At 48.5% G+C, this 22808-nt stretch overlaps 1 protein-coding gene and 1 long non-coding RNA gene across 4 annotated transcripts in view; one reads left to right on the top strand and one right to left on the bottom strand.

The window, feature by feature from the left end:
- The window catches only part of LOC122160526, a 63365-nt gene extending 56086 nt beyond the window's left edge, over positions 1–7279 (bottom strand). For all 3 annotated transcript variants that reach the window (XR_006168852.1, XR_006168853.1, XR_006168851.1), the window contains exon 1: positions 5878–7279. This is a non-coding gene — a long non-coding RNA (uncharacterized LOC122160526). The remainder of the gene's footprint in view (positions 1–5877) is intronic.
- A 3113-nt stretch (positions 7280–10392) lies between these two features.
- LHX8 (LIM homeobox 8) lies at positions 10393–21709 on the top strand. Its single transcript, XM_042819106.1, has 8 exons — positions 10393–10566; positions 10846–11004; positions 13891–14012; positions 15412–15632; positions 16102–16205; positions 19036–19131; positions 20152–20335; positions 21107–21709. The coding sequence occupies exons 1-8, from the start codon at positions 10486–10488 to the stop codon at positions 21181–21183; spliced, it is 1044 nt and encodes a 347-aa protein (XP_042675040.1). The 5' UTR covers positions 10393–10485; the 3' UTR covers positions 21184–21709.
- Positions 21710–22808: the final 1099 nt, after the last annotated feature.

A 22808-nucleotide genomic window follows, 5' to 3' on the forward strand; every position in this document is an offset into this window, starting at 1 on the left:
TGCCAAAGGCAGTGGGCCCGGGCTCGTCCCCATTTAAGTCGATAGATCCATTGTCTTTACCCAGAGCAGGATAAACCTCATGCAGGGCCAACCTGGGCCTAAATTACATCTTTCAGATGCACACTGCGGATAGTTGAACTTCTACATGAGCAGCAAAGGCACCGCTGATGGGATCCATGGTTACAGATTGCAAGGCAGAGCTCTGGATGTACCATGAAAAGCTGACATGAAGCCTGCCTTTAAATACATGAGTGTTTACACAATCTATCCATAGGAATGTTTGTTAGCACTGCAACCTGTATGCATATAATCTTAAAATAACCTCTTCCTCCAGTGCCCTTTTGCAGAGGAAGATATTACACCCCTTAACTGGATACACTGCTCTTCCAGCGCTTCCCTAAAGAATCTGTTTTGACGTGGGAATTTAAATGGAAGGAAGCACACACGTATGTAAGCCAGCACATATTTAAAGCACGACTTCTGTTCACTAAGCTGGACTAATTCTGTTTTCTTCTTCCTTCTTGGTCATCTTTGAAGCATTTTGCTTTACAACCATTAGCTTGTGCTTCCGCCTGAATATCACGTCTCTTCTAAAAGAACAGAAGGCGATTTGCAGACAGACAAATCTTGCACCAGTATGGCCCACCGTCTCTCAGTGCAGGAATTCTGTGCTTCAGACGATCACGGAAATTATAAAAGCTCACCCCTCTATTGGGCCAAGGCAAATGGAGTTTCCTTGCACATCCTTACTTGAACCTACCTGAAGACTAATGCACTTTGTGAGAGCATCTATCTCAACTGATCTTTAAAAGGATTAATTTGCTGTTGCCAATATATAGTGGTTCTCAGCAAGTGATGTGGAAGGAATTGCCTGCTACATTCCCCGTGGCAAAATGAGAGATTTTGTGGTCAGCAAAATCATGAAGGTACACTTGCAGAGCAGCTGTTCTTCCTTAACTGTTCTTATCACCATAACACAGGTGGTACTTAAACACAAGGGTTAAAAACAGTCTGTTTGCCAAGTCAGATCACTGAAAACATACTTCCTTTGTTCTAGTTGTCACTTTCAGTAAAAAATACATCTCTACAAATTCTGAAAGGCAGCAGGAAAGAAGCACTAGAAAGGCAGTGCTAGATTCACTGAGCAGAACACCTCCAGTGACCCCAACTACAGAAAAAGCAGGATCCAGGAATATATGGAATGTTGTTTTTAAGGATGATCCTGAGAATAAATTATGTTTCTTCTACACACCTCTTTCTAAATACATGTTTTTGAACTCAAATAAAAAAGTTATTGTGTTTGAGGTTTTAATCAGATAATTAGTGACAGCAAATCATAGCTGCTCATCCCACTTTGATCTTTTTTGCCGACAGTGTAAAATAAGTATGTAAAACTCAGCCAAGCTGTTGTAAGTCCTCTCTTCAAATCCTAATCACGAATTGCTACATCCAGATAAAAAACCACATCCAGATAAAATTGCTACATCCAGATAAGACATTTTCTCTGCCATGAGCTGAGAAAGATGCAGAGCAGAGTCCCTACAAAATCCAGCGGAGATAAATTAAATGTGTGCACAACAGCTAGAAGTTGGAGGCTCCAAATCTTTGTTAGACTTGAGATTAGCCCCACCTGCGCTCGTATCCAGGGCGGTGTAACTGCCTACACACGTCCACATGTCTGCTGCCAGTCACAGTGCGAGTCCTGGCCTAGAAGCCATGCCTCTGCTACAAAGCAGAAGGGAAACGTAGTGTGGAGCAGAGGGTCTGCTGGATGGTCCGGGTGCCTTCGCACCACCAGGTGTGGTTCATGTGTCTCTCCTCTCACCTGGCCTTTTCCTGAGTGGCGCCCAGCTTCTTCCCCAGCATGATAAGCCTGTCACCCTGAGCAAGCACACATGAACCCACGCAGCAGGGCTGCTCCTGCAGCCTAACGAGAGCTGAGCCTGCAGCTGCATGCAGTGCACATGCAAGGGAGGAAACCTGAGAAAGGCAACCTGCCACGTAGCCACTGATCTTCAGCCAGTCTGATAGCTGAGCACCAAACAGCAAAGGCCGCTACACAGGGATGCACGAGAGAAGCAGCCAAAATTAACCTCCACACTTCAGATGGCCAATGATGGCATAAATCAAGAAGCACTGCAGGGAGAGCTCCTAACGATATGCAGGACAGCAGGCAGAGAGCACAGTACCTTGTTTGTCATCTTGGCAAGCATACCAGTGAGCTATATCCACTCAAGAAGTGTTGCTATGGACTGGACCAGTCGCATCTTGCTGGAAGGATGAGTCCTAACTGGTGCCTCCAGCTGTTCTAGGAGATGTATTTGTGGTTAGGAGGCACGACACGTTCAATCATTTCATGTATCTGCTGCACCAGTCATTCTAAACCTACTTCATTATTCATTTATCATGGGAAGGAGTCCTTCATTATTTCACCTTTGTTCATCTCTCAGTATAAGAGACGCCTGGTCAAACACCATTCTTCTTGTACAAAACATCTACTTATAGCTACCATAGCCAAACAACACCTTTGTAACTTCTAGCACTGAATAGAATCCGTATGTTCTCCTTTTGTGCCTCTGCAGAGATTGAGCTGAGATGCTTGCCATGGGATCCTACATACCACAATTTACATTGCCACGGAGACATAAAGGAGCACCATATGCCCTGGCCTGTTCCTACGTGAAAACATGATTTGGGGTATGATCAGTCACCTTCATGAAAATCCCCCAAGTCCCAGCGTGAACTGCAGATACACCAGATGGGATGCAGCAAAGACAGGGTAAATGTAATTTCTACTTCTGAACCATGATCTTGTCTTACCAGGAAACCCAGGCTCCCAAAATAACAGTGCAAAGCAGGAGTGGATACATAGCAAAAATCACTGCAGAGCATAAACAGTAAAATAGAACAGAAAGGATCCACATCTCCCCTCTCTGCTCACAGCCACGTGGGAGGCAAAAGCAAATAGACCTTGGCAAGAGCATGGCTGGCGTGAGCCGCGCAGGGCAGATCAGCTTTCACGCACTCGTCTTTCCACTTGACCGTGAACTTCAGCCCTGGCTGGGCTCTACATTCTGGGACCCTCCAGCAGTTAGGAGCAGGACAATACGAAGTCCACAGTTCCACGTTCCTCTGGCATGGTGTGCTGAGCACAGACCCACCGAGTTTTCCATTTTGTAACCTTGCCACTGAATGCTATCAGGGGCCATCTGCTGATAATCTAAGTATCTGAGTGTGCGCAACACGGCAGCAGCATGGCAGCAATATTCAAGCTGTATAACCCTAACTGCACGTCAGCGCTCCACCAATTCTAAGTTTTCTTTCATCCCATAATTTCCTCTCTCCTCAAAAATTAGATAAATAGTTCTTCTTTTGCTCAAGCATCAACATTCAGATGGTATTAAAGAACAGCAAAACATGAGACAGTGAAGTGCTGCATTGTGTTACAGTCTTGTCTAGGTAACCAGCCAGAACTGACTCATTTTTGAATGTTTATTGGCAGTGATTGAAACAGTTGCCTTTGAGATCTCCAGTGATTCCCTCTTCCCCTCTCTTCTCCTCATAACCCAAATGGAAGTAATGAAAAGGCTATTAGGTTATCAGTAAAATGCTATCTTTTGTCAAACTTTCACTGTGGGGCTCAAGGCATATTGAGAGCATAACGTGAGAACGCGATGGCTCTTGGGCCCTGCAAAGCAGACGGTTCTGTGCAGAGCAGCGAGGACAACTCCTGCAACAGCATGTATGTGAGCAATGAATTTAAGGTAATGCATACAAAGTAAAATGCACTGTAAGTTATCAATCTGTTCTGCAACTTTTTCTGTAACTTATGCTCTGTAAAACTCTTCTTTCAGTAGCAGAATAGCCAGAGGTCCTGCTGGTCACATCACGAATAGGGCTGGATCCAGATCCCTCAACGTCAGAGCTGCAGTGTGCTCACAGATGCACGAGGCACTGAGCAGTGTGCTTTTGTGTAAACGAATATTCAATCTCAGAAAACAAGCAGGTGGACAAAAGGACCGTGTTAAACCTAGCTGACATTTCCCATACCATGCCCTCTGCACAGAAGTACCCATCTAATTCCAAGCACAGAATTCAACAAAAGTAAATGTCTGGGCTGAAACACTATCTGCACATTTAATTCTCCTCTACAGCAACATCACACTGGCACTAAGTAAAATTTCCCCCATTTCCCCTATCCCATGTCAGTCAAGGGTTAGATAAAAGAGCAATGAGGTCCCTTATTTCTGCTTATGACACCAACTGAACACCTGCAGCTGCACTTTCAAAATAAATTTATTTCAGAGCATTGCAGTAGCACTTTGTACATACTGGTCACAAAATTATAAATCTTGTGTGAGCCTTGATTTCTTGTTCATACATATTTGCAAATATTCTGGCAACTGTAACCTGTGGGTAGGAAACTGGGATCTGGAGATCCTCTGTGGTTTTCAGATCTGGTACAAATTAATCACCTTTTCCATGAGCTTCCTTCCCAGCTTGACAATTCAGTAAACAGAACACCTCCAGCTAGGGATGCCCAAATGTGCTTCTTTTGACAGCCGTTTTCATTTTAATTCGCATACAGTGAGCACTTTATCAGTCTACAAAGTAAGAAACTAGCCGGGGACAATTATGAAAGCCTACATTGTGAAAAGAAGTGAATCTGTCCTTTAATTCACACGGCAAGGAGGAGTTCCTTGTAGCGACACCTCACCAGAAAGTCCCAACACAAAGTCTGAGAGCCTTGCTCAGCCTCAGAGGTAACACTGTTACCTGATTCCTGTTTTCTACCAAGCTAAGCACTACTTGAGGCAAAGCCCCCTGAACATCTGCAGTTGAGCTCCAGGGGAAAAAAAAAAAAAAAAAAAAAATATAAAATCTGTAAAAAATTAGCAACTTAGAAATCCCTGACTAAATGTCAAGCAAAAGCAAGCACACTTCAAGAGTTCTGTTGTGCTCAGAGTATGGTACGTGTGAGAAGATGGGACTAAGGATCACACCGTGCATGCTGCTTGCCAAAGCACGGCCTTCAACGTTGGAAAGAGAAGGGATGTCATCCCAAGGCAGCAAATGTAGCTTTTCTCTGAAAAGCATTTGTTGGCGTGTAAGGGAGGGAAGCTTTCATTCGTTGAAACGAGTAACTTCCGATTCCTGCCCTGAGTTGCGCTTGGCATTCGGTGGTACGACTCAGATGAAGGAAAGTCCTGTGAAAGACAAAGGCAGGCGCCTGCTCTGCAAGCGAGCTCACGCGAGGAGACCCGCAGACCCGATTCTCCTGCCCGTAATTTGTATTTGCCCCTGTGCTCACTCTGGGACCTCTCCTTTCTGGGAGCTGTTACAGGGGGGCGTTCGCCTGTCGGAAAGCTGCAGTCCGGGTCCCACCGCCCTGGGAGCTCCCGGAGGCTGGAAGCACCGACCCCGGTCCTCGGCGCCGGGGGAGCCCGGGACCGTCCCGCACCGCCCTCCCCACGCCCTCTCTCGCCCGACGGCTCGATCTCGGAGCCAGCAGGAAGTTTCGCTTCAAGAGCCTCGTCTCCAAATGTTTTTCTTTGCCATCTCAATTGTTTCAGCGCTCTTTCCCTCCAGCCTCCGCCCGCGGCGGCCGCTGCCAACTCGTACGCAGAGCGCGGCGCGACCCGCGGGGCCGGGGCAGCCCGACGGCGAAGAACGGAGCGCAGCCGCGGAGCCCCGCGCTCCCCTCCGGCCGGTCACCGCGCGCCTGCGGCGCGGAGCGGCGGCTCGGGTCGGCGGACCGAACCCGTCCTCCGTCGGACGTTCCGCAGAGGCCGGGGCGGGGAAGGGACGACGCGGCCGCCCCTCCGCGGCCCGGCAAAAGGCCCCCGGCGGAAAAAAAAAAAAGCGCTTTGTCCTCACCGGCGGTGACTGAAGCTGCTGCGCGAGACGCTGCGGCGGCCCCCCGATTCCATCTGACGGCTCAGGTCTGCTGCCACAGAGCAGTGTTTATTCAGCGCGTAAACAAAAGTGAAAGGAATTAAGCGGGCAGATCCGACAGCCCAGGGAAACGTTTCGGGCCCTTCAGCGTGGAGTTACCGCGCTCTTAGAAAATAGGACGTTCCTACAACGGAAAGCAGGCAGTAAGTTTTGTAGCCGTGTATTTCTGAACATCGTCGATGCTTTCCGTGTTGGTTCTGCTAAGGGCAAAATGCTCTTTCATAACTCGACTGCTGCTTTATTTTCGTCTGTCCACAACACTTTCTCTGTCTGCATGACAGTATGGTACAACTAGCACAGATGTTTACAAACTCGAAAAGTCAACTTCTATGTAAAGTTTTCACCAAAGCGTCAGGAACACGTAGACACAGCACTCCACTCGAACATGCACAAGTTTCACATACCTGTTCACCGTGCAGAGACCAAGAAGTGCAACAAAGAGTAAAAAGGGCAAAATTACTGCCCTTATTCTCTAGGGCGCTGAAATGACTCTGCACTTCCTCCTGCAGTGCAAGGGCCACTGCCCTTAAAAAATGCAGGGCTGTACCCCACTAACACCCTACTTGTCCTTTGCCTGCTCTGCCCTTACACCTCCTGCAAAGTAAAGAATAAAAACGTACATTGTGTGAGGTTCTGAACTTTGGTGAGGGAGTCGCTGTCTCACACATCCAAGTTGGACACAGAAACTTTTCCCTCAGACCCATCTGGCCATTCCCAACCAAGAGACACAGAGCTCCATGCTGGAATAGTCACGAGCAAAAGATACAGAAAATGCTGGACCCAAGAGCTGGAGACAAACGGCCCTGCCCAAGGAAAGTGCGTCACACAGGTATGGAAAACAAGTTACGGGTAAGAGACTGACTCGATTGGTTTACTTCTTGCTAACCCAGTCCAGAAACAGAAATTCAGGAGTAGTCCAAACTCTGCAGCTTTCACCAGAGGCTGGAGCCAGGGGGAGTGAGAACTCACAAAGAGAAAGCCCAAGTGTGCTGGCTTCACTTCGTTGCCTGACTTCCGCCACAGAGCCGCCGCCAATTCATCTCCCCCACCCCCATCCCCCCGAGATCAGGATGCTGAGACTTAGAGATGAAAAGCCTCCAGATTCCCATAGGTGGACAAATGTTAAAGCATGAGAAAGAGAATGCCTGAGACAGGAAAGGCAACGTGCGTGGAAGTCAATTTTGTCCCCACAGTTATCAGCTCCGCATTTTAACCCATCTCCTTTCCAGACAGCTTGCTGGCCAAGAAAGGGACCGCGTGGACCTGGGCTGCACAAAGAGCGGACCGCACGGAGTCACGGCAGCGTCTGCTGGCGGTCCTCGCCTTGCCCTCGGGGGGCGCGGGGACCCCCGCGGGACATAAACGAGGGGGGAGGTGAGGGTGCGAGACGGGGCTGCGCAGAGGAAGCTCATTTCCATCCCGCAGGGCGGACCGCGTTCCCCTCGGCAGCGATGTTGAACACCGCGAGCGGAGCGCAGCTCGCCTCCGCAGCCCCGCGCTCAGTCCAAACCCGCCGCACCTCCCCGGGTCCGGCTGTGGCAGAGGCGCGGGTGGGCCAGAGCCTTCGGCCGTTGTTCCGGGGACACCCAGAGCGGTGGGCGACGACAGCGGGCCGAGCCCGGCAGGGCAATAGGAAGCGGCAGCTCAGATTGTCCACAGTTTGGTGTCGGTGTCAGTTTTTTGCAAACAGACCGCGGTGCCACGTTTAATTTCTCAGCAGCCCGTTCGTTTTCGCTGTGAACACGTTTTGCTGGAGCTCCCTTCAGAGACAGGCGTCCCGCCGCGCGCAGTGCTCCGCGGTGCTTTTTTTGCTCGAGAAGCCCAATGCCAGCACCCTCTCGTTACAACTCTTGCTGGCCGCGCTCAGCCCCGTGCCCTGCCGTCACATATTTAAAAGATCTCACCTGCGCGCAGATGATTAGCATTTCCTCCATCTGTCCTTGCATTACTTCTCAGAGGAACAGACGAGGTCCCCCATCGGAGGGTCCTCCGCGCTCCCACCCGGCTTCTCCTCAGCGCTCTCAGTCCCGACGAGACGAGGCCGAGCACGGGCCCCCCCCAGACCGCCCCCGGCAGCTCCGCTCCCCTCGGCCCGCTGCTCCCTGCCACTAAGTTCTGTGCGGCCGCCTGCTTTCACCTCCTCAAAAACGATGCTACGCTAGCGATACTTACTAATATTCCGAGAGCGGGTAACCGAAGCGAAGAAGTTTAGACAGGACTTTGAGGAAGTAGCCGAGCTTCACTGTCTCCGCCTGAGGTCCCGAGGCGCGCCGTCTTCGCGTCCCTCGGTGGCTTCGCGTCCCCGGGGCCGCCGATCTCCTGGCCGCGGGATCGGCCCCGGCCGGACCCAGAGCGCCGCGCGGGACCGACGCGGCCGCGGGAACGGAGCAGAGCGCGGGTGGGGCCGCGGGGAGCCGCGCGGGACGGGCTGAGGGGCGCGGTGCAGTCGCGGCCGCGTGCACCGAGAACGAGAAGAAACACCGATAAATCTCCCGTGCGTATTTTTTCCTTCCTCCAGCACACATCTTATGAATTACTGCTGCGCGTTTTGCTATCGCTGCGGGGAACAACGCGCGAAAGGATTTTGTTGGCTCCTGACGCTGTGTTTATCAGAGATTAAAGGTGCGCGTGCAGGAAGGCGCTGCTTCACAGAAATCCAAAACGCAGCCTTTCGTGAAGCGCACACCAACACTGCGCAGTAAACTAGTTAGTACCGAGGGGAAAGCATCGAAGGCGCAACGAAGGGCGCTGCAGGGGCCCCCGGCCTCCTCCACGGCTCTCTGCCTCTGGTTCTTCCACGTCGCATCTCTCTGGCGACCCCCAGGGCAGGTGCCGCTTTTCCGCGGTGCCATCTGGAACAGGCGATAGCTCTCGTGCCGTGCCTCGGGATTTATCTGACGGGGAAGGTCAGGCGGTCAGGACGGACGGAGAGATTCTCCGCCGCTCGCCTCCTGCAGCGGCACTCCCGGCCGCGTTTCGACGACGGGGGCCGTAGCCGTTCCCTCCCCTCCGCGATCCGCTCGGCGCCGTGGGCGTGCAGGTACCCGGGCGGAGAGACGCCCGAAAGCCGCTCCTAGGTGTGCGCGGAGGGCCGCGGGACCGCTCGGGGATCGGAGGCGCTCCGGACCGCCCCGCCCGTCGGGGCGCAGAGTTCCCCTGGGGCGGGGAACACGGGGGGGGAGGGGGGCACGGCGGGACGCAGCGCTCCCGCTGCCCACCGCGGCCGGACGGCTTCCACCGCGCCGTCCCGAACTTCGCTGCACTTAGAGCGAAACACCGCGTCCCCCAGCGTCCCGGCTACGTTACTGGGCGGCAGCTGTTGGGGTCCTAAGGGTGATTTAAGTGAGATTCTTTCCGGGCTGAGGGGTTAGAACGCCGCGCAAGCGAGCGGGGTGCAGCGGTACGTGGGGCTCCGTCCCAGTCTCACAGACAGGGCCCCAAACCCGAAAGAAAGGCGAAAGGGGAGTGAGGAGTATGGGGTTCATCCTTTCTTACAGCACCTCAAAAACTGAATTCCCTTTTCTCAAACTCAGAGCAATACCGCATAGCGGCAGCTCTCTCCGTTCGCCTTGTAGAAAATCCACCATCTGTCATCAGAGTAAGCTCACAAAGAGAGGTGCACAGGTTGGGGATGTAACGGCAGGTTTAATTAGCGTCACCTGCCCGGCTCAGCACGCGCGGAGCAGCAGCCCGCGTCTATCGCCGCCACCTGCGGCGGGTGGGCTGCTCGTTCTGCGCTGTCCCGAGCGCGGCAGTAGTCGGGGAAACTCTGGGAGGAGCGTTTGTAATCGTAGTAAAAACGCGCAAGTAACACAGGGAGCCCCTCCGTTAGGGGACGCGGCTGGGTTTGTGGGAGTGCTGCGGGCGGGCGGCCCCGAGCAGCCTCCAAATGCAGCGCAGACGAACACACCGGTGATAATTAGCAACAAGCTGAGTTCAGAACTACGGCCTTTGGTCACCTCAGGTGTTCCTTCTTTAGCTTAACGAGAAAGGTTTCATAATGGAATCCGGGCGGCGTAGGCACGCGTGAACACGGCGCAGACGGCGCTTGGAGTGCGTGAGCTGCAGAGCTGTGCTCAGCTGCGGGGCTCGGAAAATCCCTCCCGTGCACCCGCACCGCTGCGTTCCTTCGCTGATGTGGAGGGAGATGCAGCTCGAATTTTTGTTTAGTCTCGGGGGGCTGGAGGCGGAGAAGCTGTGACAAACGACGAAGATAAACGGGGAGGGAAGGAGGGGGGAAAGAGGAGGAGTATGTGGTGTCCTTTGGGTTTTTTCTTTTTTCCTTGACGGTGCTCTTTGCTCTCTAACAGCTCCGGTGCGGGTTCGCGGCAGCGCTCGGAGGCGGGTTCTGCGCGGGAGGGCAGAGCAGGCAGGCGCGGAAGGCCGTCCTCGCGCGGCACGGCCCACCCCCTCACACACAAAACTTTTTTCTGGCAGGCGCCGAGGGCAGAGGCTCAGAGCGAGGTTCCCGGAGCAGCCTCGTGGCGCTCCGCCGCCCTTCGCGGAGCTGGTATGCGGTAGGGCCGGGCCATGTATTGGAAGAGCGACCCGATGTTCGTGTGCAGGCTGGAGGATAAAGACCTGCCCGCGCTCGGCGGCCCCTCGGAGAAGGTGAGCGGACGCGCGCCGCTGCCCGGTGCGGAACGGGACCCGGGCTGTGTGCTCCGCGGCCGCCGGCGGTTCCGTCTCTCCCCGCTCGGGTTCCTCGGCCTCCGCTCGGCGGACGAGCTCCGGCTCCCGCCGTGACCCACCCGCGGGGCTTCGGCGCGGCCCCGCAGGTGCTCGCGGTCGAACGGGTCGGGCCGGGCGGGGCTCCCCGCGGCGTTCCCCGCTTCTGCGCGAGGCCGGCGGCGGATCGCGCTCATAGAGCTCTCCGTGCGCTCCCCGCAGGAGAGCCCCGCGGCGGCCGACGAGGACTCCTGCTCTTCCTCCGCCGCCCTGTCGCCCTCCTCCTCGCCGCGGTCCATGGCCTCTGGCTCCGGCTGCGCCCCCAGCAAGTGCGTGTGCAGCAGCTGCGGCCTGGAGATCGTGGACAAGTACCTGCTGAAGGTAAGCGCGTCCCGACGGCCCCGCGCCTCTCCACCGCCGAGGCGGCCGTATCGGTCCCGCACCCCGAGAACCGCGGGGAGGGCGGAGCGCCGCGGCGGGCACCGCGACGCGCGGGGAGGAGAGGGCCGAGCCGGGCCGCGGGGCTCCGGCGTCTCGCAGCCGTGCCGCGTCCTGCGCATCTGACGGCCGATTTGAGTGCGGTGGCAAAACGCGATGGCGCTGCGGGCGGACGGCCGAGCTCTGAGCAGTCCTGCCCTTTCTCTCGCATGCTTCTCGTCCGCTTTCCTTCATCGCCGTTGCTGCGCAGTCGGCATCCGTAACATCTGAGCCTCTTCTTCGACTTGCAGAGATGAGTAGAATTACTGCAGAATCGGACGTTTTCAAAGCTCTGAAGTGTGCGTCTGTGAGATTCGGGCCTCACAGGAGATCTGAAGCGATACCTGTGTTGTGAGGACGCTCTCCTGCTTTAGGGCTGTGTATCCTTCTCGTGTTTCATAAGAGAGTGAGAAGGAACGCTGGTGTGGGTAACGTGTTGGTTGTGCTGTACGCTCCTGATAAAGCAGTTGGTAGCACTGACCCGTTCGCTGTTAGCTAAAAAAATTCCGTGCGATGCTGTGAATCTGAAAGGAAAGCAGTGCGTATTCAGAAGGTGGAAACTACGTATTCCTTCAAAAAGGGGCTCTAGTAATCTCTGAGAAGTTGCCACGATTGAGAAATGTTTTTGCTAGTTTTAGCATTCAGGACTAAGCATGATTATTTAACAAAAGTCTGGCTTTGAATATAAGATGTCAAGGCAGTTCGAAGGTGGCAATTTTCCATCTGGATTGCAGCCACTGAAGTTATGCTGGGTCAGAGTCCTGCCTTCTGTCCTTTCAGAAGTGAGATTAGAAAGTTGTGCTTTAGGTCGCTCGATTCCAACAGATGCAGACTGAATTCATAATATATCCTGCAAAGTGGAAGTCTGTAGCATCACCGAAAATGTGAACGTTCTTTTTTTTGGGTAATTTTCTTTAGAGTCCAGTTGTAACGAGGAGGTCAAAGGAATGTGTATGCCAGGTCGGCACTCATTTAAAGCAGGGTATGTGCAGGTCGTGGAGAGCTTCCGCACGCCTTTTGTTCCGTTAAACCCCAGACACCTTTGTATGTGCGTTTGCACTCGGAGCAGGATAACGGAGCAGGGATGACAGAAAATTGCTTCTGGTTCTGTGAGCTCCAGCGGCATCCTGCTTGCTCATCTCCTGAATGTTGCTGTCTGCTCTTTGAGAAGTTGTGTAAATGCAGCTCAGAGCAAAAGATCCCCAAATGACTATTTTGACTTCAACTTAAACATCATTCCTTTCTGTATAGATAGGGAAAGACAACCGGGAGACGTCTTACTGATGTGCAGCAGTTACGTCTCCTAAATTCAGCCCCGTACAATGATAAAGGCAGGTGGGTGACATCACGGCAGCCGTGTGACAAAGCTCTGTGGAAGAGCCTGTGCCGAGCGGTCCGTGCGTGGGGCTCCGTGCAGAGCGGTGCGCGGCTGCCTGCTGGGCCGGGGGAGCTGATCCCCTGGCAGCCCTGCTGTGGATGTGCTCAACCGGCCCTGGTGCTGCCGTCCTTTTCGCCTGCACTGTGCCCATCTAACAAAATAGTTGAGAGGATCAATTTGGTGACAGCTGTTATCAACGATTCCACGTTATACTGTGGTGCAAATTTGTCAGTGTGTGAAACTATGGCTGCCAACGAGGATAGATCTTGGGAGAGCACCAGGCAGCTGCGAGCTGCAGTATTACATGAAGGATGACTGCAATGGTCTGCCTCAGCCTGAGCCGGCAGCCAGCATCGCGCTTCCTCTGTGCCTTGTCGGCAGCGCTCTGACGGAAGGCACATCCCGGCTCCCGCAGATCCCTGCTTTGCCATTCCTCATGTAAGGGCTGGCAAACCTGCTGTTCCCTATGGGATGGAAAATCGCTGTGGAAGTTTTTAAAGGAAACAGTACATATGCAAACTTGTTTATTGTTTGGTTCACATAAGTTTTCCCTTTGACATTGTTTGGATCACAGAAGTTCTCCTGTATGATACAGAATTATCCACAGGGTTATCACTTCATTTTTTTTGGTCATTGGGAGTACTGGATTTTCAAATGAAATGATTTGTCTGATGGGTGGTGCAGAATGTCTGCACAATGAAGAATTATCTTTATAAGAATGGAGAAATGAAAATTCTGGGTAACTTATTTGCCCAAAATTTACCCATGGCTTCTCAAAGCCCCTGATTTGCTGCTGCTTTCCAGGCTGTAATTGCACTATGGATATTATATTTTAAACAATTTTTGAATTAGCTGTAAAACAACTGCTGATGTTTCAGAGCTCCCGCTCTGTTCACCAGCTGTGCTTACCAGCCGTCTGGTAAGATGCAGCTCATGTTGTGTTTCTACTTGACTGTTTTGCTTTTTTTCTTCAGTGTTTGCACTGTAAAACTTCAAATCACTTCGCAGATTTTGTTCATTGTAGACAGATTTTGCAGGTTGGGAAATCAGAGTGCAAGTTAGCAGTAAGGTGATGCCAGAACTTGCTCTGTTAACCCAATAATGTGAGGACAGAGCCAGGCACCAAATAACCACGTGGAACTTGGATCTCCTGCTTCCTCTTCCTGTGCTTTGAATTACAAAGCCATGAAAGCTTATTTTGAAGACTTTTGTCACATTCATTAGCCCCTAACACATGCGGTTCTATAGGCAGATTTGCCTTGAGGATTTATTTTCCGTGAATCATGGCACACGTCATTTCTGCCTTTTTCTGGTTGCATGAAAGAAATAAATAGTTTTTGTAAGTACACAGTATGCATGCAGGCAGTGCAAGCTCTGAGGAGTACTTCTCTTTTCTTTCGGTGTTCTTGCAGGTGAACGACCTCTGCTGGCACGTTCGCTGTCTCTCGTGCAGTGTTTGCAGAACGTCCCTCGGCAGGCACACCAGCTGCTACATCAAAGATAAGGATATCTTCTGCAAACTTGATTATTTCAGGTATGCCGTGCAGCAGTAGCACTTCATTTAACAAAATTTCACGCTTGCTTGTTTTGCTTAGTCTGTAAATAAAATGGGTGCTTAGGTTCTCACCGCTCGCTTATTTACATGCATATAGTTTATCACTTTGTAAGCAATTAAATGGATATTTATGGCAGAGGGACCTGGAAGCCCCGCACCTGTCTGATGCAACTGCATAACAAACCTTTTACTTAATCTGTGCCAGCCACTGAATTTCTAGAGTCACTCACCTCTATGGACACGAAGGGGGGGTGGGTGTTAGTCAAAGTCTATCAAAATAACAGTAAATTTAGCTTATGTGCAAAGAATCGTTCTTAGTGTAATGCTGACTAAGATGACAAGGCCAAGCTGAGATGATTTTCTGCTCAGACTGCACTTGGGTATGAGACTTAGGATACCACATGCTGTTATTAACTCCAAGTCAGTCTTTTAATCTTTAAAAAGGATTTCAGCAGCTACACCTTTCTAGGATCAATTTGATTTAGAACATGAGGCATTCTTAATATTAGGATCTAATTGCATAAGGGAGAATATTATTAATTCTGAGTGGCATAGAAAGACACTTATGGCCTCAGTGCTCAAGATAAGAGAATCTTCAGTGCACAAAGCAGGAAGAAAATTTGCTGTGACCACTAGTACTTTCCTCAGGCAAAATATTTATGGGATTCACATCTGTACAGAGAGTGGATTATTGTCAGCTGAGGCTGAGGATGGTGAACTTCGGGGGCGGAAAAACAAAGTTATGCTCATTTATGTAATCCAACATAACCTGGCTGTCAGTTTCCTCTCGAAAGAAGAATGTTATACAGTAACAGTGTAAATATTTGCCTGTCTTTGAACTTCTATTGAAGATGATAAAATCATAAATGTGATGATAACTAAGGAAAAAAAGGAGGTGCAGGCTCTCTCCCCTTCAGCAGAAGGGGACAACGAACAGTGAAGGCTGCTGTAGCTAAGTAACCTGGGCTGCCTGTATAGTGAAACGTGTTTGAATAACCGGGGGAATTTTGAGCACGAAGCCAGCTGTTCCGATCTCCCACCCACAACTTTATAGAGATGACTTTCATAAAAGGAAAGGCGAGATTTGTGAGTTCACATAGCAGTTTAAATGCTTTAATGTTGCTCTTTGCCTTAAGTAAATTATTAACTTTTATAGGTCAGTGGAGATCTTGCCTTGAGTTATCATTTGCGACCTTGCTGATTTTATTGCTGTAGAAGCACGGTTACGTGGTCCTCTGGCTCTGTGTGGTCAGTCTTCTTGCTGTGGATCTCAGCTGTGCTTCCACATCCACTTTCTGCTAACCTTGCTGGAGCAACCATTGCGCCTGGGTTGGCTAGCATCTGACTCCAGCCTTCTGTTGGCCTTTGTTGTTTGCAGGCGGTACGGCACGCGCTGCTCCCGCTGTGGGAGGCACATTCATTCCACAGACTGGGTCCGAAGGGCTAAGGGAAATGTGTACCACTTGGCGTGTTTCGCCTGCTTCTCCTGCAAAAGACAGCTTTCTACCGGAGAGGAGTTTGCTTTGGTTGAAGAGAAAGTCCTTTGTAGAGTACATTATGACTGCATGTTGGACAATCTGAAAAGAGAAGTTGAAAACGGTAATGCTGCTTTTAAGAACTCTTTGTGGTTAGTTTTAATTAAACTGTTGGGTTTTACTTCATCTTCTGTCTTAAAAGAGCTAATTATCCAGCTTTACTAAGGCTGGAAGCACAGGTTCTTGAATTAAAATAATGTGCAAATTACTTAATGTTTTCATATATATAGAGAGAGAGAGAGAGAAAGAGAGAGAGAGAGAGTTTGTGTAACTTGTTTCCTATCCTAAGGAAAGCAAAGCTTATCTAGTTGATAAAATGTCATGCTGCATCTCTTTCCTCCACCAATCTGCAAGGGAGTCAGTTGGGGAGGATGGGTGGTGGCGTCAGGTCAATTTAACTTTGAACAAAACATGGCTTTTCTGCACGTGAAATTCAGCTGGCCAGCCACTGTGAGTTGTTAGACGACCGTCTGATTTATGAATAACATCGTTTTGAATGCTTAGCAGACAGTGTCTTCTTTTTAATGCTTCAGGTAATGGGGTTAGTGTGGAAGGAGCACTGCTAACAGAACAAGATGTTAATCATCCAAAGCCAGCAAAAAGAGCTCGGACCAGCTTCACAGCAGATCAACTCCAGGTAGAGGCAATGCTAAAAACTTGAGTACTTCAGGTTTATGCAGGATGTAACTTCTGAACTGATAGGAAATCAGATGCATATGTGGGGGAAGAATAAGCTTGTATGCTTTATACTTTTTCAAAAACTATCAAGACACGGCATGTTTCTGGAATAGTTTGTTAGCTCCAGCGGTTTCATATGAAATAGTTACCCTTCGAGCTTTTTATTTCCCTGGGGGCAGCCAGTAATTCTGCAGAGTGGAAACAAAAAAGGTTGATCTACTTTGATTGCTCGATGAAATCTATTTCAGCAGACATTTACATCACTGCACATAATAAAGAATATTTTTAGAGTTACGTAATATGAAGAGTTGCACTAGAGATGGGTACTGGATATGACTTCAAGACTTTAGCAGGCAGGAAGCTTTGATTTTATTGCAGTGCTCGGTGAAGGACTGCACAAGTTTGTGTTCTCAGAACAACAGGTAAGTGTTGTGGGTTCCTGTTAATGTTCACATGAATACAGCTCAGCTCCTGTCAAGTAATGTGTTGTTTCTCTGTTTTATAGAGAGGAAGGGGAATAATCGCATGTTTATATCTCGTCGTCATTTTTCCTACATGCTTGTCTTTTAGATCATGTCTTGGCTATACTGATGTGCACCGGAAGGCAGGCTCTTAGTAGGAACTCATGTCTGCTCTCATTCCCTCTTTTCTTCCCTTTCTCTCATCCCTCCCAAAGTGCTCCACAAGCATGCTCGATCTCAAAGTATCTCTGAGCTTTGCTGCTGCCTGTTTAAACATACTGCATTCTGTAGACTTGGTGTCATGTTTCAAGAGCCCAGCTTCAGTATGCAATGCTGCATGTTTGAGAGTGAGGGGAGCTGGCAGCTCTTTCATGGAGCTGAGTGGAGTGAAACAGAGGAGAAGTGCATTTGATGTTCTTGGCAGCAGTTTTTTTACTGTCCAATTTGTTCTTGATCATGCATTATCAAAACATGTTTTCTCAATATCCTGTTATATGAGCTCAACCACTAGTTATGTTCCTTTCCAGTGTCAGGACAAAAGGGAAGTGAGAGCCTTGGCATTCTGGAAGTATGAAATCAAAACTCCTGGTAGGGCTATGCCTGCCCCGTGGGGGTGGGAGCTGCCTGCATCTGCTTTGCTCTCAGAGCTTCTTGTCTTGTTGCTGTCTTGACAAGAGTTGACTCTGAATTGCCTCAAATATGACTAATTTCTGCCTCCGGATCACCACTTCACCAAGTGAGCCTGTCAGGGAAAAACAGCTCGATCAGTGCCAGATCACTGTGAGGAGGGCAACAGCGAGACCAGGTTGACACTTCTGAATCTGCAGTGGAAAGGAAGCAGCAGCTTTCTCCCTAGCTCTAGCTATGTGTCTTTCATGTTCAGTTTATATTCCCTTGTGAGTTCCTGGATGCACACTGTTACTGCAGTGCTCATTTTCTACTGTTCTGCTCTACCACGTGCCCTTGTCTGTGGTAAAAGCGGTCAAGTCTAGTTATGCACTGGTATATTATGCACTTGGTTTAATGTGGCACGTGGTTGTATGATGCTTGATTTGCTGTTTGATCCATGACTGAAGTCAAGGTGCTGTTAATCTAAAACAAGAGCACAACCTGGAAGGGGTGTAAGGTGCAAAGGCTCTGGATATCAGGTGTGAATTTCTGCAGGAAGGAGACTTTCCCAACACGAGCTGAATGAACATCAGGTCCAGCTCTCGGAGTAGGAACTGGATTCAGGCCTTCTTCTGTTTTGACATCAGTTAAACTTCCGTGTTTGCTTTCTCCGTTTTACTGGATTGTAACCTACCTGAGCAGATACGAGATCTTTTCAGACGCTTGCTGTCTGCTCAGTGCATCTGTGCATCTCGGCACCTGCTCTTGACATAAGACCTCCAGTAGTGTGCCTAAGGATGTAGAAGGATGTCTGTGTTTTTAATGTTCTTTTATGGAACTCAGTAGGAAAAATAAATAGTTTAAACATTCTGAATTTGAAGAGTAGTTGTCTGATGTCCTCAGAGATGAAGCAAGGCAAAATTTGCAGACCATCAAGGAACAAAATCCAGAAATGAGAAACTGCAGTTTACTAAATTGCTGAAGAAGTCCTGCAGAAATCTGTGAAGTCTTACTTCTTAATTAAGGTAAAATCTTACATGTTCCAGAGCTGTTCAGGATGCAGGTCAAGTTGACATCTACTTCCTCAAGAATTGTAATTCAGGTGATAATGTGATGGTTTGTAAAAGATGGGTCCAACCAAAGAGCTGCATAGCGCAGGTCTGCCAGGGTGCAGCCTGAGTGCCCCTCACATCCCTGGGAAGTAAATGTGGTACGAGGAGCTTCCAAGTTGCCTCCGTTCTCCACGTAGCTGGAAAGAGCATCAAGTTGCTCCGTACGGTGCGAGAGGCAGGTAGCGATTGACAAGCTCAAAGAACCCAACCAAAGCTCAATTCCTCCTGATGCCGTTTGCTGTGGTCTGCTGCTGTAACCATTCTCTTCATCAAGTGTGCTTGAATTGCTTCGCAGTGTGTTTTCTCACACAGCCCCTTTAGTACAATCACAACTGAATGCTGCTTCCATTTCTGACTGTTTCCAAGCGTAATTCATTTTTCATACAAGTCTCGGTTCAGTTAAGCAGTATAGGGGGCTTCTATTTTGGGTGTGAATTTAGTGGGTTATTTAAAATATGTTTTTCTCCCTTTTACTGGGGACTGTCTGGGGACTAGAGATTACAACAGTTCCCTTAGAACAGAGAAGGAAAAGGATTACAGTCTGAGAGAACTCTCTGATGCCACCCTTGGGACTGCACAAAAAAAAATCCAACTCTTATCTTTTCAGGTTATGCAAGCACAGTTTGCTCAGGACAACAATCCAGATGCACAAACGCTTCAGAAACTGGCAGAAAGAACAGGCCTGAGCAGGCGCGTTATACAGGTGACTGCTCTACGTTACAAATCTGCTGGAAATGCTCAGGGGCAGTTTAACAATTAGTGTAGTTATTGTGAGGTGGAGAAAGATCTAATGTGGTGGCTTATTAAAACTGTTCTTAGCTAGGAGTAGGTCTAGAACCAAAGTGTCACTGTGAACAATTTGCAGTATTGCGCTCTGTATGGAGGATTAGAAATTGTCAAGGAAGAAACTCTACTGCCTGAAGAGCAGGTAATTGGCACTGAGCTTCTCATAAACATAAATTCATGAATTCAGTAGCACATTCTTAAAGAGCTGTGCTTTCTGAAGATGATTTGTGATATACAGCAGACATTAGGACCGATTACCTAGCGATCTGTTTTAGAGAGCAAAGGTAAAATATATGCCCAAGCCATTTAAAACTGAGAAACACAAACTTAGGTTCTTACGGTTCTTACTTTGCCTGAAGATTCCTCTTGGCAGCCATCACATTCATGCTCTTTTTCTATATAAATGTATTTGTTATATTGATTTATAAATTTATATAATTAGAAAGAAGCTTGCTGTTCCCTTATCTCCTCCTAGCCCAGGAGATTTGACAGATACACAGGAATTAGGTAGCTGGAAACTGCGGTCAAGCTTTTGAAAAGTTGAAGCTCATGCACTTCACATGGAAAAAGAAAAATCGGTGTCCCCTGAACAATCTGTTACTGCCAGCAGCGTTGAGGCGCAGGAGGTGGCTGCACCCCTGCCATGCCCCTGCATGCAGCAGCTGTGGGTGCCCAGCCAGGCGCCTGCCCCAGCAACCACGCAGTCCCTCGCAGTGCCTGTGGGCTATTTGTTGCTACAGAAGCTTTCCTGACTTGCTCATATGTGTGCTTAAGGCACCATGCATCTTCAAAGTAGGTATTTCTTCTTTTGGACTGTCGGTGCTACATTTGAGGCCCAATTAACTACCTGAGCTCTGAGGTTTATATCAAGTTAATGTCAAAGCAGAATGCGATTGATCTGCGTGATGCAAATCTTTTCCTTTTTTTTTTTTTTCAGGTGTGGTTTCAGAATTGCAGAGCGCGCCATAAGAAACACGTTAGTCCTAACCATTCATCTGCTGCTCCAGTCACAGCAGTTCAGCCCTCCAGGCTGTCTCCACCCATGCTAGAAGAAATGGCATATTCAGCATATGTACCCCCAGATGGGACTATGTTAACTGCCCTGCACAGTTACATGGATGGTAGGTACAACTTTGCACATCCAAGTAAAATCATTCTTGACTGTGGCAAGAGCAGTTTACCAGGCTCCCATTAAAGAAGCTTACCAGAGTTCTTGTTTTATGCTTTATAGAATATCTTAATACAGTATTGGCTCTCTGTGCCTTGTGAAGAAGGCACTTGTATCAGGAGCACTCACTGCAGTAGCATAGCTGAAGGTCTGGGTGTGAAGACTACTTCCTGTGCTCCCTCCAAACCATGAGTATTAGTAGCAAGAATTCAAACAATTGTTTTTGCAGCATTCATGCTGTATTTTCTACAGTATCTAATTTTAGTGAAAACTGTTGACTCCTGGACCCTTACCACACAAACTGTAGGTGTACTGAAAACTTGAGCTTCCTTCGCACTAATATATGCCCCACTAAATAATGGGGGCAGCTTTGCTTTAAAAAATGTTATTGTGTGTTATTTGTCCTGATGTGTCAACAAATTGGGCTCAAACTCATGATTTGGAGTGTCTGAAAGATCTGGGAGGCCTGGACTCTCAGCTGCACGTGTGGCTGGAGCTCGTTCTTCTCCAGAGTGGCGTGAGGTGGGCTGTGGTTGGAGGCAAGTGAGCTCTGGGCCTGAAGTATGGGGCTGGTGGAAGCACTTGTGATGCCACCCGTGCCTCCTGGCGTCAGACCTGTTTAGAGAACAGTGCTTGGTTCAGTGGTTGGGACCAGTGAGATTTTACTAGCTTATATTTTTCTACTTCTGATGAAGCTGACAAGTAAATCTTTCTGTTTTTGTAGCTCATTCACCTACAGCTCTTGGACTCCAGCCTTTGCTACCCCACTCAATGACACAACTGCCAATAAGTCATACCTAATTTCTTTCTGTCAGGGATATAAGCTACTAAGGATGTAAGCTTAAGTCACTTACTGTGTATGAAAGTTACCGCTGGAAAGTTACTAATGTTAACTTTTTAGTTAACAACTAAAACATTTTCAAGAACGTTTTTGCTGCCCAGGTATGTAAGTATACATTTAGCCTGCAAGACACTTTTATGGATTCTGCATAATTACATATTACATTGTTTACAAGCCTTATTAAACATCTTTTTGTATTGTCTGGAAGTAGATCACTCTAGTTATGTATTTGTTAATTTATTTGTCATCAAAAGAGCACTTTGCCTAAAAGAAAGGACTGACAGTTGTGCAAAATGTTTACAATTCTTTGTGAGTTTGTAGCTTATCATTAGTTTGTATTAGTAAGTTATTGCTGAAAGTATTACTTGTATTTGAGTTGTATACAGCCTATATGTTAAAGCTTATTTCTGTGAATTTGCAAAAATAAATTTTGGTTGCAAATATTTTCAAAATGAACTAAATAAAGTTTCTGCTGTAGCATGCTAAGCAAAAGCGTGGCTGTGTCTATGGTTGAACTGTGAGCGTTTGTGAAGTGCTTAACTGAAATCCTCAACTTTAAAAGAAAACTCCAGGTTACACCTGGTATGCTGCACTAGACTTTTTCAGGAGTGTTCACCTGTCTCAATTGATCTGGAAAATGTTTCTAATGGGTTTTGATTGGTCTTGAAGCACAAGAAATAGGTGCCTGCTTTAAAGTAAATATTCACAAAACAGCAGTTTTCTTCAGAGTGAGGTTGCACACTTGCACAGCAAGGGAAACTGTGGATGCACGAGATAGACTTGACTGTGATTTAAGTCAGTGAGTGGAGATCTGCTTTCATATTTTGTTGTATACTGCTTCAGCTTCTGCTTTTTTCAATGGTTTTACCTTTGATTTTGTTTAGCAAGGAGGATGAGCAATGCATGTCTAAATAGTCTGCATTTCAGTTCCATGTTTTGACTGACCTGTATCACACTGCATACAAATAGAAACTGCAGTCCATTCAGATGCTCAAGACCAGGCTGCATCTAATTGTTAAAGTGAATTAGAACTGTTAAGCTGGAATTAGAAAGCAGGGCGCTCCAGTAGGCTAGTGCATACTATCAACTGAACTGGTCTTTGTCTTCACGGACTGGTTTCCTTTAAGGATTTAAGACTGGTAGATCCTATCTGCACACCTAAGCTTTACTTGCATCTGAAGGAAATCTTTGAAGGTGTGTGTGAGTCCTTTTTTTTCATCTCCCAATGGATTCAGTGTCTCTAGTGTGTGAAAGTTCTTATCTGTTCTGGTCAAATCATTTCAGTTTGGTTTGCCACCACAGAAAGATTATGGTCTCCAAAGCCATCACTTCAATGGCAACTTCTGAATTATTCATGTTCCATAAATTAAACTCAGTTGCCCAAGCAACTGAGTAGCAAAAGCACACTGCTTTGTCTAGGCTGATACACCCTGCCACAAATAATGCTGAGGACACAAGCTGTTGTGGAACTTGAATGGAACTTTACATTTTTATTTTAACGTGCATCATGCTGAAATAGCTGGGTGAAATGCTGAATTAAACCCATCATTTTTCTGTACCTGAAATACCCCCTGTGGCTGCATGA

Source organism: Centrocercus urophasianus, unplaced genomic scaffold (assembly GCF_019232065.1).
Source record: "Centrocercus urophasianus isolate 14NV4802_14NV808 unplaced genomic scaffold, USGS_Curo_1.0 seq_18, whole genome shotgun sequence".
In the NCBI taxonomy this organism is placed as follows: Eukaryota; Metazoa; Chordata; class Aves; order Galliformes; family Phasianidae; genus Centrocercus; species Centrocercus urophasianus.

Bases quoted from the DNA above. Each gene is read 5' to 3' on its own strand.
- LHX8 (XM_042819106.1), top strand. From the start codon at position 10,486: ATGTATTGGAAGAGCGACCCGATGTTCGTGTGCAGGCTGGAGGATAAA. The intron at 10,567-10,845 runs GTGAGCGGACGC...CGCTCCCCGCAG, and splicing joins TCGGCGGCCCCTCGGAGAAG to GAGAGCCCCGCGGCGGCCGA. The intron at 19,132-20,151 runs GTGACTGCTCTA...TTTTTTTTTCAG, and splicing joins TGAGCAGGCGCGTTATACAG to GTGTGGTTTCAGAATTGCAG.